This window comes from Mixophyes fleayi, chromosome 9 (assembly GCF_038048845.1).
Source record: "Mixophyes fleayi isolate aMixFle1 chromosome 9, aMixFle1.hap1, whole genome shotgun sequence".
Classification (NCBI taxonomy): domain Eukaryota; kingdom Metazoa; phylum Chordata; class Amphibia; order Anura; family Limnodynastidae; genus Mixophyes; species Mixophyes fleayi.
Window position 1 is genome coordinate 33,972,650 of NC_134410.1, and position 18,023 is coordinate 33,990,672.

General features: G+C 39.3%; 1 protein-coding gene across 4 annotated transcripts; it reads right to left on the reverse strand.

The window, feature by feature from the left end:
* RAP2C (RAP2C, member of RAS oncogene family) lies at positions 1-17,236 on the reverse strand. Of its 4 annotated transcripts, none has more exons than XM_075187245.1 (4): positions 17,137-17,236; positions 10,384-10,879; positions 5,187-5,504; positions 1-1,197 (listed from the first exon to the last, which is right to left on the reverse strand). In XM_075187245.1, exons 2-3 carry the CDS (start codon positions 10,654-10,656, stop codon positions 5,226-5,228), a joined length of 552 nt encoding a protein of 183 aa, XP_075043346.1. In that variant the 5' UTR covers positions 10,657-10,879; positions 17,137-17,236; the 3' UTR covers positions 1-1,197; positions 5,187-5,225. The 4 variants fall into 4 exon arrangements, with proteins under 4 accessions (XP_075043346.1, XP_075043344.1, XP_075043345.1 ...); XM_075187243.1 differs by having other exon boundaries at positions 17,071-17,200; XM_075187244.1 differs by having other exon boundaries at positions 17,050-17,200.
* Positions 17,237-18,023: the final 787 nt, after the last annotated feature.

Sequence of the window (18,023 nt, forward strand, 5' to 3'; positions counted from 1 at the left end):
TTATAAACTAGAAAACATAAAATCATTTTATTTGCATTGGGGAATTATGTGCACAGGTGGGAGGAGGGGGGGGGGGGAATTTGTTGGAAGTAATATTAGAGACACACAGGAGGTTAACATCCCTTACCTAAGTAATAGCAAAAAAGCAGGTGGTCAATGTATTTGGGAAAATAAAGCAGAAAAAAAAAAAAAAAAAAAAAAATCAGGACAGGAGCAAAACATAGTATACATTGGAGTTTTAACCACTGGGTGCCTGCACAAGCCCATCCACTAGGCAGCTAACTTTGATGCACCATGATAGAACATTTTCAGTTTAAGCATTTTCATATGTTCAAAACATAAGTGCCGCTTAATCCTCCAGGAAGATTCCAAACACTTTGTCGGGAGTCATCTCCTAATCGGAATATAGGTTAGAGGAAACAGCGTGCATCCGTGCGCCTGCTCGCTCGCTTGGCCGTAGACAGTTTGGAGCGGATAGGCATCTTCTGCAGCATGTGCTACAGTGCTGAGAAAGGAACTCCGAACAGGCAGGTCCGATTAAAATGTTAGAGCAGCTTCACGTGATAACCGGAAAAACGTAAACATAAACATAATCTCAAAGCATATACCAACCACTTTCAGAAAAAGAATAAAAAAAAAATAAAAAAAAAAAATCTATATAGTGTATGAACACCTACAATGCAAGAGGGGCAGGCGATGTGTGGGTGTCCAGCACTTTGCTGGCCCACTGGCACTGAAGGGGTTAAGAGCAGATTTGAGGTAACAGACATAAAACCATGCTATTAAGGCTCCAATTATCCTCCGTTAACGGTCTTTAAAAAGGCATTAAGTAGGTAATACTGAATTTAAGTATTTAATAAATATAAGTTTCAGAAACTGCTTAACTATATTGATTTAAAAAAACAAAATTAAAAAACGAGAACAAGACTGAACTGTTGCATATTAGATGTTAATAACAACTTAGGAGACTAAAAATAAAGGAGAAGGATAAGGAAAAGAATATTTTTTTTTTTTAAAACTTCTGGTAAACGTGCTGCTGATGGTGAGCGAGCATGATAGCCGCACACCATCTCTGAGCGTTCGATGACATGTATGGCAAATGTGCTGTTGTGCAGACAGGTTAATCAGGGCTCAGATCTGCAACCTGGGCTGTAAGAGTCCTCAATGCCGAAGCTGTGCAAATTTCCTCTGAGTTATCTGCAGAGAGAGAGAGACAAACAAGCATCGGTCATTTCATGCCCAAATAGAGAAACTATACAATTTAAGACTTTTTGTAAAGACAAGCAGTGTTTTTGTAACACTATTTTAAGATTTGGATTTTACATAGTTTTCCTTATTGAAGATAGAGAAGAAAAAAAATTAGAATAACTCGCCCACTCAAATTAAGCACCAGATTATTTATTATATTTATAAGGTTTGACCTTTCATGTATTTATTGTTGCACGCTACTGCTCAATCATCGCATATGCAGCCACAAAATCACCATCCATGCAGTCACAACACTACCGTGTAAGGTCAATAGGATCATTTTGAGGCATGTCTGTAAATACAGACAGACATAAGACTGGTACAGTCCCTAGTGGTGCCAGACACATGTGGCCAAGCTGGGACAGTAGTCTGGTCGGTTGACTCTCTGGCACTATCTAGGTGGCCAGTTTAAAGCTCAAAATATACCTAATTGGAATGACAAACATTTGGTGGAGCTGGAGTGATCAGCCAGTCTTTATGGAACAGCTGGATATCCTTGTTGAAAGAGTATTTATGGCATCAGGATGTGGCCTTAATGCAAATCCAAAATTCTGCATCTCTTTGGGGCTTTATGTGGGCTCCATAATGATGCTAGCTGCAGTGACAACTGTATGCCGCAGTGCTTGGTAGGGGATGCGTTCTTGTTACGTACTGAGGACACTGCTCTCGGCAGGCTTTACGCCACAGGTGGCCTAAACAGTGTTCACATTTTTATATGGATCAATGAAAACATTTATTTTGGGCCTCAGAATTCATTACCGCCCCTTTCCCTTCCCCATCACTCAAACAGATGTGGACATCCCATAGAATTGTAAACCATGTTCTGCACTCCCTGCAAATTTGTCAAATGCATATTTTTACTTATAGATCACAAACAAACAATGTTTTTGACGTTTTTAAATGGAAGCAATACATGAAATTACCTACTACTAAAAAAAAATCAAGTGTGTACAGTTCATAATACTACATACACCTAACTTGTGTGGGCTCACAAAACTACTAAAACCATAAGAATACATAAAAAAATTTTTTTTTAAAAAAGTAAATTGATAATCATCCCGTACTTTGTAAATTCCACTCAATTAGCGTTATCCTACAATTATAACCTGAAGTTTATTTTGAGGCTTCATACATTTATAGGTATACCAAACGTGTGAACTTTAGAGGGATCTGTGTACATTTTCATGTTTCTGGGGGTAAATTACCTTGCCATCAAGAAGGAACAATTGGACTTTCACTGTGTGGTCTCATGTGTGCCCCCCCCCCCCCCCCCCTTTCCCGCCCACATGGGTGACCTGGAGGGAGCAGGTTACCGGCTATGGAAGTACTCGGACAACCAGACGGTCATCCTTTGTTTCCCAGATAGGAGCAAGTCCAAGGGTTCCGGAGACCAAAAAACAAACAACTCTTCATGACCAGAGACAGCTTTCAACTGGAGGGTGTCCATGGCTACCTGGCAGCTAAAGAGTTTAAGATAAAGTGATCATCAACCTTTTACTGAACTAATTCTACCAACAAAACAAATAGGAGAAGCTTTTTTCCATAGGTTGAAGTTAGGTGTCCTCAACTCTGCAGTTACTATCGTGCCATTCTTTCATTGACCAATATTTATAAATTTTTCACATGATCTTTGCTAATCATACAAAAAATGCCACATATTCAAAAGTGAAACACACACGAAGACCAGCAATAAGTTTCTAAAAATTCTAAACTTGCTATACAAAACTAAACAAAGGTGTGGGGAGTAGATAATCGGTTAAAGAATATAAAACAGGGTAAATATAAGTTATACATATTCAGACTGAGCTACCATTTATTCATTAGTGGGTACCACAGGCTACTGTATATATTTTATGTTATAAAAGGTCTTTACGTAATGTTCTGTAATTGTGGTCACATATATGCTGGGATGACATGGAGTCCGTAACATCTTTGAAGGGTAAGGGTGCTTCCCATGGGCACTGGGAGGGTCTCGTCACTGTAAAGGTGGTTAGATAGGGTGTTGTATTCCATACCACAGGAGGTAATGACATCAGATTCATTCATTTCATGTAAAAATTGCAGGTATAATTAGTAGATGACATTATACAGGGTGATTTATCTAGATAGTTAATCGGATTGCCCGTTATGGAGCCAGGAAGGAATTCCCCTCCAACTGAGGTCTAACTGGCCTGGCAACTGCCAAAGTTTTGTTTGCTCTTTCTCTGGATCAACACAATTAGAATAGGTTGAGCTTGATGGACCTGTTTTTATTTACTTCATATAACTCTATACGCTCCTAAGCAGAGGAAAATACACAATCATTTCAAATAAAAAGAGGATTACAAATAGTGTTCCAATTACGGGCTTTAAGAAGTTCTGGAATGTAGCCATCTCGTAGCACAACAAAGATAAGGAAAATGTGTATTAAAGGGGGGTGGCCAGCCACTGAACAGTGCAGTGCTCAGGCACTCAAAGTTTCACATAACCACGTGATTTTAGAATGCTCACTGTAAAAAAAACAAAGGGAGAATAAGTGCAAGGTGGCCCAAATATATAATACGTCCATTGAAGGTGCTGTGTTTTTAATGATAAAAGTTTAAAGCCTCCGAAACAGTGATGGGCAACAAGGTGCCCACGAGCATTCACCTGCAGCCCCCAGTTTCTTCCTGGTTTACTTGTTATAACGTGCAACACTTATTTAAAAGGTCTGCTGATATTTAATTAGATAGATGCTCCTTTATTTGATTACATGTAGGTTTTAACTTATTACTGAGATATTGGACAATGTGCAGCCACACAGGGGTGCTGGTGTATGGCAAAAAAACAAAAACAGACAAATTGCAAAGCATAGCATGTCAATTATTCTTTCAGTGATGCTAGTGTGGCCATGCTCCTGTGCATAAATCCACCAATCTGCATAGTGCAGTTGTTACCTAGGAGACTGCAAGCATGTCATTCATTGTCTTTTGCAGTACCCCACATCTGTCTTCCTGTTCTAGGCGTGATGTAAAATAGAGGAGATCCACCCTCCTAAGCAGTTTCTCTGGACAATGTTTACTTTCTGCACCGGTTTGGGACAGATAGCATGTTGGACAACTTTAAGGAATTAGATACACTTAGTTATTTTCAGGCGTTCTTTAGTAATACATAACATGATACAGAGTGTCTACTTACTATTTAAGATAGTTAACGTGTACACTTTTTAGGGAAGATTTGCACAAAACAAACCAAAACCATGAACTGCCAAAAGTATTCAGCCTCTCTGTCAGTATGTGAACCTGGATTGACCAGGACTGAAAAACATTTATATAACCCAATATACAGAGACAGTTATCCTTGGTTACAACCCCAATCAAATTGTGCAATGTCAAACATTAAGTGGGGCCTGGCAGATCTGAAAGAGTCAGAACAGGAGCAGATAAGCATGCAGATACATAGAGACGTGGTTAGGAAGAAGAGAGCAAATAGAACCTCGTATCGCAAGTTATGGCTCTATTCTAGACACACCTTGTTAACTGCTTAAATTAGTGTGGAGGGCAGTAATCCAAGTCTTGTGTCTCTTAATTTAAACATGGACTATTTTCACAATGAACTTGAGTTATCAATACTCCAGTCATGCATGTCAACATTGATACAAGTAGGAGCTGGATATAAAAAAAACAGTTGGTTGATTAGGATTTAACAACATGAAACAAACATTTTCTTAAAAGGATAAAGGATAATTCCACCTTAAATTAAAAGCTATCGGTGGACACATCTAATATCCTTACCACCAGAGCCCAGGTAAATCATCTCTGTGGAATCAGTTAGGATATTCCACCTACCCCAATTTATCCTTTAATCTGGTTTACCATTTGAGGAGACACCCTAATGAACAGATTAAAAACCGATACAGACAGACGCCTAAGCCAGGACTAAACAAGAAGTCCACTGAAAGAAATGTCTACCAAACCGACCTGCTTTTTATGGCCATGTTTGAGGTCCCTCTGAGTATCTCATTGAACAGTGCATGTTGTACAACACTGATCCTGCTTCTCAGGCAAAGACGCATAGTTCATTTGCCTGACGATCTCCGCAAACAGTTCGTCCACCATTGTCTTGCTCTTGGCAGATGTCTCCATAAAAGGACAGCCCCACTCTTGAGCTAAAGAACGGCCTTCTGTAGACATGACTTCTCGCTCAGACTCGAGGTCAACCTTGTTCCCGACCAAAATAAGGGGGACTTTTTCATATCTCTTGACTCTGACTATTTGGTCCCGCATTGGCTTGATGTCCTAGGTTAAAACAAAGCAGTTAAAAGTGAAAAAGGATTGCTTATACAAATCGATCTTCAAGTATACTGAATTTTGCATACACAGGCTGTTCTGTATTCAACTGCAGATTACATTCTGTAGGCATGGTAGGTTATTTACAGACATCAAACTTGCAAAGTACAGTAACCTACAGTATTCAGATACAGGCTTCCGAGGCCACACTGCACTAACCAAATGGAATGGTTGTTATGGGTTACTGCACTGCAAATTTCCATGTGTCTTAATAACTAGGACTGCCTCTAATTCAGGATTTACCAACATACAAAACAAAACAGAAGTTTCTTGCTGATGGGAAAACATGACTAAAGCCAACTATGTGTTTGAACAGTTTACATCAGAGTGCTGACCACTGCAGTGCTCACCAATACCGCTTGTAAAAGGTGGCCATACAAGTGGTCATTAATGGCAATTCCTCTTCAAAATATTCCATGAAATGGGTAGGGAGTGAGTGAAAACACCAAAGGCTAGTGCAAAGATGTAAACAGAACTAAGTACATAGTTGAATCATCAATTTTTTTCCCTCCTTGATTTCTTCAGGTTATTTATAATTCTGCAGTTTCCAGTGTCCCGTGACAACCATGATTATATGGCACAAAATGTAGTGAGCAGGTGCACTTTGGAACATCCCTCTGAGCTCTGTCTGCACTGTAAGAACTTCCCCTTCCCACGACTACCTCTGATTTTATATGATATGCAAAGAGCGAGTGTGACTGGCAGCCAGATTCTGAATAGGAGGCGATTTGTACAAGGATGGCTCAGAAAAAGGATTGTCAGATGCATACTTAAAAGGGTACTAAACTTGCTATTTAAAAGGGTGAGGTGGGGGTAGAACACAACTGTGGGATTGCTGATTACTAATATATACGAAAGGCTGTCTTGTTAAGCTGAAACTACATTAAACTGGAGTGTTTAAATATGTCCACAATTTTCCTTTTCACGCATCCGCAGCAGATTATTAAACTTTGTTTCCGTAATGCCAGTCAAACGATTCAGCGATGTACAGAGAATATGTAATCATTCACATCAGTCCCTACCCCAATGGAGCTTACATTCTTAATTCTCAATCATACAGGAGGCCCATTTTGACAGAAGCCAATTAACCTACCAGTATGTTTTGGACTGCATAGGAGGAAACCCGCACTAACACAGGGACAACATACTAACTCCACACAGATGCAGAGCCTTGGTTGGAATTGAAGAAATGACCCAAGCGCAGCAAGATCCCAGACAACCCCCTCACAAAGCCAGGCCAACAGGTCATTGTATTGTTCGATCGCTATAACACAATTAAGCTTGAAAGAAGGGTTATGGGAGCAGAAATGGAATTGAGGGATAGAATGGCTTTGTATGAGCGATTTCCTCTGCTAGAAGTCTGTGTTGCACCTTTTACAAGACTACATAGAGTATTACAACATTTTATATAATCATTTAATGTAAACATTGCACAAACACACAAATGTAAAGAGTGTTCGAGCACCTTTAATTATTCTGTGACGGGATTATAATGTGTGTTAATTCTACTAAGTGCATTGTTTTAGTGGAGGTTAATGATACAAAAACAGATCTTTTCTGTATGAGCCGCTTGTAATTGATCTGTTTTCTTCTGACGGAATTAGGTAAGAGATGAGCTTAACAGGCATTAGAGCCAAACCTAGGACATTAATGGAATGAAAGGTTTACAAGACTGTCCCACAAAAACAAAGAAATCAGCACTGGCTGATTAGCATTTACCAGCAGTGAAACACAGGGTATTATTACCATTCTGGTTTTGTACTCTGCATTACAATGCCTCTGGAGCAGAAATGTATGAAGGGGATATTCCTGAATTTACTACAGTTGCTGAACTGTTCATTTTCGGTATCTGGATCACTGACATATCCTGCAAAATAGGAAATCACTGATCTAGGTGAAACACTGTGGGTCTATATGGACAGGCCAACAAAGTAATAAAAGGGCCCAAGTTCTGTATTCACAAGTTCTCTTACTGCTCAGACGTCCATGTTCCAGGATGTTTCTCATAGGAACAAAACCTAGTACCACGGAACCTACCAAGATGCAGGATTTAGAACAGTAAAATTTACTTCTTCACAGACTTGTCTATTCTCCTGCTGTAATGTTCTAGCAACACAGCAGTATGTAGTCCATGAGTTACAATATTCTTAAAATGTAACTAGAGAACTTGTTGCATACTGAAGAAAACAGAACAAAGCTATGCTGTTCCGAACTCTACTCTAGCTACATTATAAAACCTCTCCCCACGACATCCAGGAACTACTGCCTAAAGAGGGATAATTGAAACCGCGAAACGTTCCTGGCCCTGATTTCTAATTGGCAGCCTCCAAGGTGAGCGATCCTGTGGTTGTAAATCTGAGCACACAGATGACATACAATCAGCAAAGCAGAGGGCACAGATATCATTAGCATCCATGCCAGCCAATCAAACAACCCACTAGGAGTAGTGAGAGTTTCCCTAGAATTAAACTGGGTTCAGTGATTAGGAATGTTTTATGTACTGCCTATTCAAACAATGTGAACAGTCAAAAACCGAGGTTAAGAAAGACAAAATAAATGCTGTAGCAAAGAGCCAAGTATGTACTTGTAATTTACAACTGCAAATTTAAATTAAATTACACTTACAGCCTACTTGAAGGATGGAGGGCAGTACATGCAGCCTTAGAGCAGTGATGGGTAACGACCTACTTCAAAGCATACAGAACTCTGCATTAACTGATCAGCAGGTTAGCTTCCAGCAAGCAGAGGCAGAGTCTGTAGTTGTGAAGTACTTAGTTGTTAGAGTCTTAAAGAAGTGGTTCCATTATTTTGGATTTAGTTCCACTTTAAGTAAGGGTTTTAAACTAGAAAGTAAAATAAACTTTACTCAGAATAAGGAGAAGCATGCAGTCATCATGTGAGCACAGTTCTGTCTTATTAGGATGTTGCACAACATTGGTTTTAGTAGTGTAAAGGGATTCATATGAAACCACAAGGTAGTCAGTGTTAAACCATCTTCAAGGCTTTAGTATAATGCATTAATATTTGTATATTCTTTGGCCATACAGCTAGTAAAGAGTAAATATTGGGGGACACAAAGCCACTACATCTAAAATGTAAAACACCACTATATAAGAGAGCAACTGGCAAACTTCACTGATATATATCTATTATACACACACAAGAATGGGACTGGGTGAAGCCTTTTCCAATATATGTAGGTCTTCCTGTCTTTAGGCCTCCGGAAAGCCTCAAACGGCCAATAGCAGTACAATATACAATATACATAAGATCATATAGAATGTTATACATAACAGAGATGGTTTGTACCAATGACCAGAATACTATTTACATTTTTGAGCTATGTTGGCTTCACTGTGAATAACTTTTCAATTTCAAAGTCCAACTAACCTAATTTTATACTATGCTTCTTGATGAGGATTTATTTGGGAGAATATTGTCTTAAGGTTTTTTTTTGTTTGTTTTGTTTTTTAACTCTATGGACCTTTAAAATGGGAATTGCTGTTTTGTTTGTTTTTAAACCAGGGTAGACCTGGTAGAGTCAGAACTGAGTGATCCAGGACAAGACCTCCCCAGGTGTAGTGTAAATATATATATATATATATATATATATATATATATATATATATATATACACACATACACATACATACATACATACATACACACACACAGAAAGGGTTAAAAGGAAAGCGTGATTCGTGCCACTATATTAAGGCACACATGTATACCACTTTTAATACACTTATGAGGTTCCTATGTAATCATGGGATAAAGATGCAATCAATATGGTTCCTGATCCTACTACTCGAACTCCCTGCCTGACATTGACGATGTGGGTCCAGGCTTACAGCAAGTGTTCGCCATTTTAAAGGGTCATCTACATACGGCACCAAGCAATAGAGCTCAGACTCGCCAGCTGTAGGAAAGAATCTGTTTTGTCCAATCAGTGACATCTGTGAATGTTACAAGATACCTTTTCACATTGGATCAATTTGTACTTTATTCCAAGTGAAATCTCAATATCAGGGTGACGCATACATGCATTTCTTTGACATAAACTACTTGCACTAAACTACCAGTCTGCTGCATTATAAACCATTGCATTGACTGGTTTGGTAAAATCAGAGTCTTGCAGTTAAGAGTTCCTTTATTTAGCCCCCATTTCCTAAGGTCCTGTAAAAAAAATACCAAGAATCTTAAAAGCACGGTGGCTAAGTGGTTAGCACTTCTGCCTCACAGCGCTGGGGTCATGAGTTCAATTCCCAACCATGGCCTTATCGGTGTGGAGTTTATATGTTCTCCCCGTGTTTGCGTGGGTTTCCTCCTGGTGCTCCGGTTTCCTCCCACACTCCAAAAACATACTAGTAGGTCAATTAGCTGCTATCAAAATTGACCCTAGTCTCTCTGTGTGTGCGTTAGGGAATTTAGAGTGTAATCTCCAATGGGGCAGGGACTGATGTGAGTGAGCTCTTTGTACAGCGCTGCAGAATCAGTGGTGCTAAATAAATGGTGATGATGATATTTTAGGCTACAAATTACATTTTACTTTACCATCAATTTACCACCTTAAAAAACACACTCAGAGGAAAAAAAATAAAATGGAATACCGAGAATTAAGAAGCCTGTTCAACAGTCAAAGAATCATATAATGGTACCACCCCAAAAAGTAAGGCTCCATTGTTTACCTTGCACTTGAAGGTGACTTGTTTTATGGAACATCTGGACAAGTCTTAATGTTGCCAATAAATACATTCTAATAACATTGTTGAAGCCTCCTGGCAACATACACGAGTTTAGTATTATTATACACACAGTACATACTCACCTGGAATGACTGCTGATTTACCAGGCTATACACCAAGATGAAGCCCTGTCCATTCTTAATGTACAAATCCCTCATGGAGGCAAACTGTTCTGTGCCTGCTGTGTCCAGGATCTCCAGCACAGACGGTGAAGAGTCCACCTCAATCTCCTTCCGGTAGAAATCCTCAATGGTGGGGTCATACTTCTCAATGAAGGTGCCCGTAACAAACTGTACAGTCAGGGCCGATTTCCCAACCCCTCCACTGCCCAACACCACCACTTTGTATTCCCTCATGGACCCAGAGAGTCAGACCGCACATGCACTGCTACACAACAGGGTTAGGAGAGCGTTAGTGTGCTGGATGGAGATTCAACGTGGTCATATCCTCATTCAATATGAAATATTCCTGTGGAGGTAGATTTGGTGGCACAGGAAGAGATGTGCCAAGCGGTTGTGTCCAGGCAATGTAGTACAAGAACTGCAACGCCTTCAGGGCTTCTCCAGATTCCTACTGCCCCTTAATACAAACACAAATAAAAAAAATAATTATTGTTACCCAATCACACATGATAGAAAGACTGATGTATTAACTGGTATACTACTGCTATGTGTTTATGCACCAGTTGCTTTCCCACAGGTGAGGCAGAAGTTATACGAAATGTCACAATGGTTTTAAAGAGTAGCTAAATACACTATTTGACATCAACATGTGAAAAAAGCTGTGTATCACCAAGACAAATAATATGCATGACATTACTGCAGTGTTTATACTTCTCTAAATATGTCCAATCCCACTCTATTTTACTAAGGAGGGATAAGCTTCTCTAGCTAAACAAGCAGTTTGTAGAATGACGGACAGCTAGGCAGAAATGCTTTGCCGAAATGAATAGTGTGGATTGGTCGATTCATTAACAGCAGCAGCGGTGTCACAGCAAACCAGTCTCAGCCTTTTGACCTATCATATCCCACCAGTACAGGTCTAAAAATGTTGGAGGAATCAAAGTTATCTAAAAGAGTGGGGTGAAATACTTTACTTTCTAACAGAGCTATAGTGGAAAATCAGGTTAACCATGCTAATCATATTTTTTTCAATTTTTTTTTTTAATGTGCACTTCAACCCATTTCTTGTACTTCAGGATTATTTGTAAAATATATATAATTTTAGGATAGTCCCTTATATTCAGAACAAAATAAAAACAGAATTAAAATTGTGACAATGTATTTGCTGCCTTCAATGTGGAAAAAAAATTTTTGTGAGCCGAACAAATATCCACAAGAATTCAACCTAAAAATTCCCCAGGAACCAGCGAGTGTAATGTTACAGAAGCAATTAAAACTCTGATTTTAAACACACTGCTTAATTGCCAAGCTCTGATGCATATTAAGAAATGGATATTTGGAATTAGCGATTGTAGTGTAATTAAGAGTCTACGGGGCAGACAGTCACGCTGTTTCTCAGAACATCACGGCTTCGCACTTTTACCGTTACTACGGAAAAATGAGCAGATCTCTAAAAATATTTGCCACAAAATGTCTTCAGAATGGACATGAGACAATTCACGACTAATTGAATTCCTCCCTACATGTCTTGTGTGATACAGTCTCCTAGTAAAAAATTTCATAAATATTGATTTATCTCACACAATGGTGGCCAACACGGTATGTAATATTATGGTCTATTGGCATAAACGCACCAAGTCTACCAAAGCGGTTAGCACAGTACTTTAGGTATCACAGTGAAATCACAAGATCCATAAATAAAATACCTGCAGCACTTTTAATTAGTGGCAATAGTTATCTCTTATTTTGGAACACATTCACAAGCACATAGGGGGAAATTATTTTTACCCAACAAACCAATGTTAAAATATTGTAATAAAATAAACTATGATCCTGAGCAAATGTGTGTACATTATAAAAACATAAAAAAGAACAATTAAAATATTGGCTAATGATTTCAAGATCAACAAAAATGTAGTTCACATATCATCCCTAGTTCAAAAATTCAATTGCTTTCATAAAGACATGTTTACATAAACCCTTCCTACCGTTGGTAGGGTATTTCTGCAACTGAGTTGGCACTGCTAACACAGCCCATGGACTTGGTTTACTCTTGGCTGTAGAATCTTGTGTGGAGAGCCAGGAGTCTGAAGCCACATAAAGTTGGTATAATATGGCGCTTAGAGACTTAGCAGATACCTATCTGCATGTGTGAGTTTGTATAAATGGAATGTGTAATTAGTGTACATGTCTTGGGAGGCATATGTACAAGTGTAGTATGTATTTTGATTGGGTATAGTGGTTTTAAGGAGTGGCGTTTCTACTTTGAAGAAAACCTCATTTAGTAGGTAAGATAGCATCAATATAAGGTAAGAAAACATTCTTCAGCAACTCTGTTTACTAAATGTAGATTTGCATATATGTTTTTATATTGTTGACAATGCTGCGGTCATTTCAGATACAGTTCTGGCTCACAACAATCAAAAATCTGTTAAGAAAAGCTTCACCATAACTCATGTTTATGAAGCAAAGTGTATACGCAAAAATATAGATGCAACAAATGTAAATAAGGTGAAATGACACTCTCACGTATCCCAAAATAATATGCTTTATGGTGGGCTGAATTTTAGACCAGTAAATAGGCAAGAAAAAAAAAAAGTGCTTTTCTGATTATACAGAATTAAAGTATCACAGGAGGAAAACAGTTAAGCAATTATGCTTCCGATCTATAACACAAAACACCTGTAAACATCCCAATCAGCTTGTGGTTTGCAATTTAACATGCAAAAATCCCGTGATCTGCCTATGGCTGGCTTTGTTAAAAAAAAAAAGGAAGAAATTAAAAACTCCCGTTACAATTTCAACCTTCAAACTTCATTGCTAAGATGGCAAACCATGAACAGCAGGAGGACCAACAATTGTCATTAGTTTTTTTTAAATACTATGAGATATAAATAAAATAATTAGAGTGCTAGGGCTTAAAGTGCTTGTTACATATTCCATCCTTGTGACAGGTCACTGTATTGCACAGTACACCACTATCCAAAATAAATGCCCTCTTAGCAACAGGTTAACATTTATTTGTTCATAGCAGGATCTTATATCTGTTTAATAAAAAAAGGTCTCACTCATCTTTATGGGACTATATGGGTGGACAAGATGAGAATGGAATATAAAACACAGTCATTGCATCCTCCCACGACTGCAAACGACAACATATCATCATGGCTTCTGACTGCTTCATCCCTTATTAGTTCTCTATTTACCAAACAGCAGTGTCAGCTCACCACAGTCTATATCTTACCACACCCTGTTAAAGTACTGCCATTAACAATCACTTCTGTTCTAACAAAGCTACTTCACTTCTGTACCGATTGATGTAAGAGAAATTGGATCAAACAATGCAAACTGCCTCATAGAACCCTTATTTCATAAAGTGCTAATTGACAATTGATTTTTTATTATTCATATTGTAGGGTCTGACAGCAGTGACAATCCATTTCTTCTTAAAAAAATATTCCGTACAAAGCCTACACTCAATTATTACTCCATTGTTATTTGATCCAACATGTCACTAGCCTGACCTTTACACCACTTACTTTGTGGGGTACCAGAGTGGTCAATCCTTATCCCACTATAGTGTTCACTCTGTCCACAAAGAACTAGGTAAGGAAGGGTCAAGACCTCTGAAGGTGTCCTGTGGTATTTGGCACCAAAACGTCAGCAGCAGATCCTTTAAGTTGCAAGGTGGGACCTCCATGGCTCGGACTCGTTTTTTTCTAGCACATCCCACAGATGCTATAACGGATTGAGATCTGTGGAATTTGGAGACCAAGTCACCTCCTTGAACTCATGTTCCTCAAACCTTTCCTGAACAATTTTTGCAGTGCTGCAGGGCACATTATCCTGCTGGAAGTGGCCACTGCCATCAGGGAATACAGTTTCCCTAAAGGGTGCACTTGGTCTGCAACAATGTTTACTTAGGTGGTACATGTCAAAGTAACATCTATGTAATGCTCAGAGCATCATACTGACTGCGCCGGCTTCTTACCATAGTGTATCCTGGTGCTATCTCTATCCCAGGTAAACGACGCACACGCACCCCACCGTCCTTATGATGTAAAAGAAACCCGATTCGTCAGACCAGGCCATTCTCTCCCACTACTCCATGGTCCAGTTCTGGTGCTCACATGCCCACTGTATGCAGCAGTGGACATGGGCACTGACCGTTCTGTGACTATGCAGAAAGCTGCGGTGCATTGTGTGTTCTGACACCTTTCTATCATAGCCAGCAATACCAGCTTCAGCAATCTGTGCTACAGTAGCTCTTCCGTGGGATTGGACCAGGAAGGCTAGCATTTGCTCCCAATGCACAATGACCCTTGGGCACCATGACCCTGTTGCCAGTTCACTTGTTGTCCCTCCTTGGACCACTTTTGGTAGGTACTAACCACTGCATACTGGGAACATCCTACAAGACCTGCTGTTTTGGAGATGCACTGACCAAGTCATCTACCCATTACAATGTGGCCCTTGTTAAAGTTGTACAGATCATTTAGCTTGCCCATTTATCCTACTTCCAAAATATCAACTTCAAGAACTGATTGTTCACTTACTGCTGAACATATCTCACCCTTTGACAGGTGTCATTGTAACAAGATAATCAATGTTATTCACTTCACTTGTCTGCAGGTTTTTAATGTTGGGGCTGATCGATTTATATAATACAGTGTATAAGAGAGAGTACACATTAGTGCATAGATGAAAGGCATAATGCAGGGTATAAGAGGGAGTACACATTATTACTGCACGGTTGGAAGGTATAATACAGGGAATAAGAGGCAGTACATATTATTAGTGGATACAAGGTATAATGTATAGAACACTGTATAAGAGGAGTACACATTAGTGGATGTAAGGTATAATGCAGGGTATAAGAGGAGTACACATTATTAGTGGATGTAAGGTATAATGCAGGGTATAAGAGGAGTACACAGTGAATGTAAGGTATAATACAGGGTATAAGCGGAGTACACATTATTAGGGGATGTAAGGTATAATACAGGGTATAAGAGGAGTACACATTATTAGGGGATGTAAGGTATAATACAGGGTATAAGAGGAGCACACATTATTAGTGGATGTAAGGTATAATACAGGGTATAAGAGGAGTACACAGTGGATGTAAGGTATAATACAGGGTATAAGAGGAGTACACAGTGGATGTAAGGTATAATACAGGGTATAAGAGGAGTACACAGTGAATGTAAGGTATAATACAGGGTATAAGAGGAGTACACAGTGAATGTAAGGTATAATACAGGGTATAAGAGGAGTACACATTATTAGTGAATGTAAGGTATAATACAGGGTATAAGAGGAGTACACATTATTAGTGGATGTAAGGTATAATACAGGGTATAAGAGAGAGTACACAGTGGATGTAAGGTATAATACAGGGTATAAGAGAGAGTACACAGTGGATGTAAGGTATAATACAGGGTATAAGATGAGTACACAGTGGATGTAAGGTATAATACAGGGTATAAGAGTAGTACACAGTGGATGTAAGGTATAATACAGGGTATAAGAGTAATACACAGTGGATGTAAGGTATAATACAGGGTATAAGAGTAATACACAGTGGATGTAAGGTATAATACAGGGTATAAGAGTAATACACAGTGGATGTAAGGTATAATACAGGGTATAAGAGTAATACACAGTGGATGTAAGGTATAATACAGGGTATAAGAGGAGTACTCGGGATGTAAGGTATAATACAGGGTATAAGAGGAGTACACATTATTAGTGGATGTAAGGTATAATACAGGGTATAAGAGGAGTACACATTATTAGTGGATGTAAGGTATAATACAGGGTATAAGAGGAGTACACATTATTAGTGGATGTAAGGTATAATACAGGGTATAAGAGTAGTACACATTATTAGTGGATGTAAGGTATAATACAGGGTATAAGAGGAGTACACATTATTAGTGGATGTAAGGTATAATACAGGGTATAAGAGTAGTACACAGTGGATGTAAGGTATAATACAGGGTATAAGAGGAGTACTCGGGATGTAAGGTATAATACAGGGTATAAGAGGAGTACACATTATTAGTGGATGTAAGGTATAATACAGGGTATAAGAGGAGTACACATTATTAGTGGATGTAAGGTATAATACAGGGTATAAGAGTAGTACACATTATTAGTGGATGTAAGGTATAATACAGGGTATAAGAGGAGTACACATTATTAGTGGATGTAAGGTATAATACAGGGTATAAGAGTAATACACAGTGGATGTAAGGTATAATACAGGGTATAAGAGGAGTACTCAGGATGTAAGGTATAATACAGGGTATAAGAGGAGTACACATTATTAGTGGATGTAAGGTATAATACAGGGTATAAGAGGAGTACACATTATTAGTGGATGTAAGGTATAATACAGGGTATAAGAGTAGTACACATTATTAGTGGATGTAAGGTATAATACAGGGTATAAGAGTAGTACACAGTGGATGTAAGGTAAAATACAGGGTATAAGGGTAATACACAGTGGATGTAATGTATAATGCAGGGTATAAGAGGATTGCACATTACTCGGTACAGTATCCCCGGGTAGGATACAGCTCTGTACAGTTACAGGGATATTATCACGGGGATATAACGCACCACACGAGGGTCTCCCTATACCTGGCTGTCAGGCACTACATGCAGTGACTCCCAGTCACAGCCGCCGGCCGCTCCCGCGCCTCTCACCTCTCTCCGCTCAGGGTGGGTCCCGGATCCTCCGCCGACTCCGGAGTTCCGGAAGGAAGTAGAAGCCGCTGGTGGACCGGATATGGGCAGATAGCGGCGGAAGTGAGAAACACGCCCGGGTCAGCGGGTGGGGTGTGTACGGCAAGCTGCCCTGTCACCCGGTAATATACGGGCGGGGAGAGAGACAGGCTGAGATGTGGGTTATATCTGTATTCATATCTCAGTGCAGCACCTGGTGTATCAGAGCACTGATGGGGTCCTACATTGGGATACATGTCACTCTATATAAGATATATCTGTATTCATAGCACAGTGCAGCACCTGGTGTATCAGAGCACTGATGGGGTCCTACATTGGGATATATGTCACTTTATATAAGATATATCTGTATTCATGTCACAGTGCAGCACTCAGTGTATCATAGCTCTGGGTTATCAGCACTGATGGGGTCCTACATTGGGATATATGTCACTTTATATAAGATATATCTGTATTCATGTCACAGTGCAGCACTCAGTGTATCATAGCTCTGGGTTATCAGCACTGATGGGGTCCTACATTGGGATATATGTCACTTTATATAAGATATATCTGTATTCATATCACAGTGCAGCACTCAGTGTATCATAGCTCTGGGTTATCAGCTCTGATGGGGTCCTACATTGGGATACATGTCACTTTATATAAGATATAGCTGTATTCATATCACAGTGCAGCACTCAGTGTATCATAGCTCTGGGTTATCAGCTCTGATGGGGTCCTACATTGGGATACATGTCACTTTATATAAGATATAGCTGTATTCATATCACAGTGCAGCACTCAGTGTATCATAGCTCTGGGTTATCAGCTCTGATGGGGTCCTACATTGGGATACATGTCACTTT

Bases quoted from the DNA above. Each gene is read 5' to 3' on its own strand.
- RAP2C (XM_075187245.1), bottom strand. From the start codon at position 10,656: ATGAGGGAATACAAAGTGGTGGTGTTGGGCAGTGGAGGGGTTGGGAAA. The intron at 5,505-10,383 runs GTGAGTATGTAC...GTTTTAACCTAG, and splicing joins TAAATCAGCAGTCATTCCAG to GACATCAAGCCAATGCGGGA.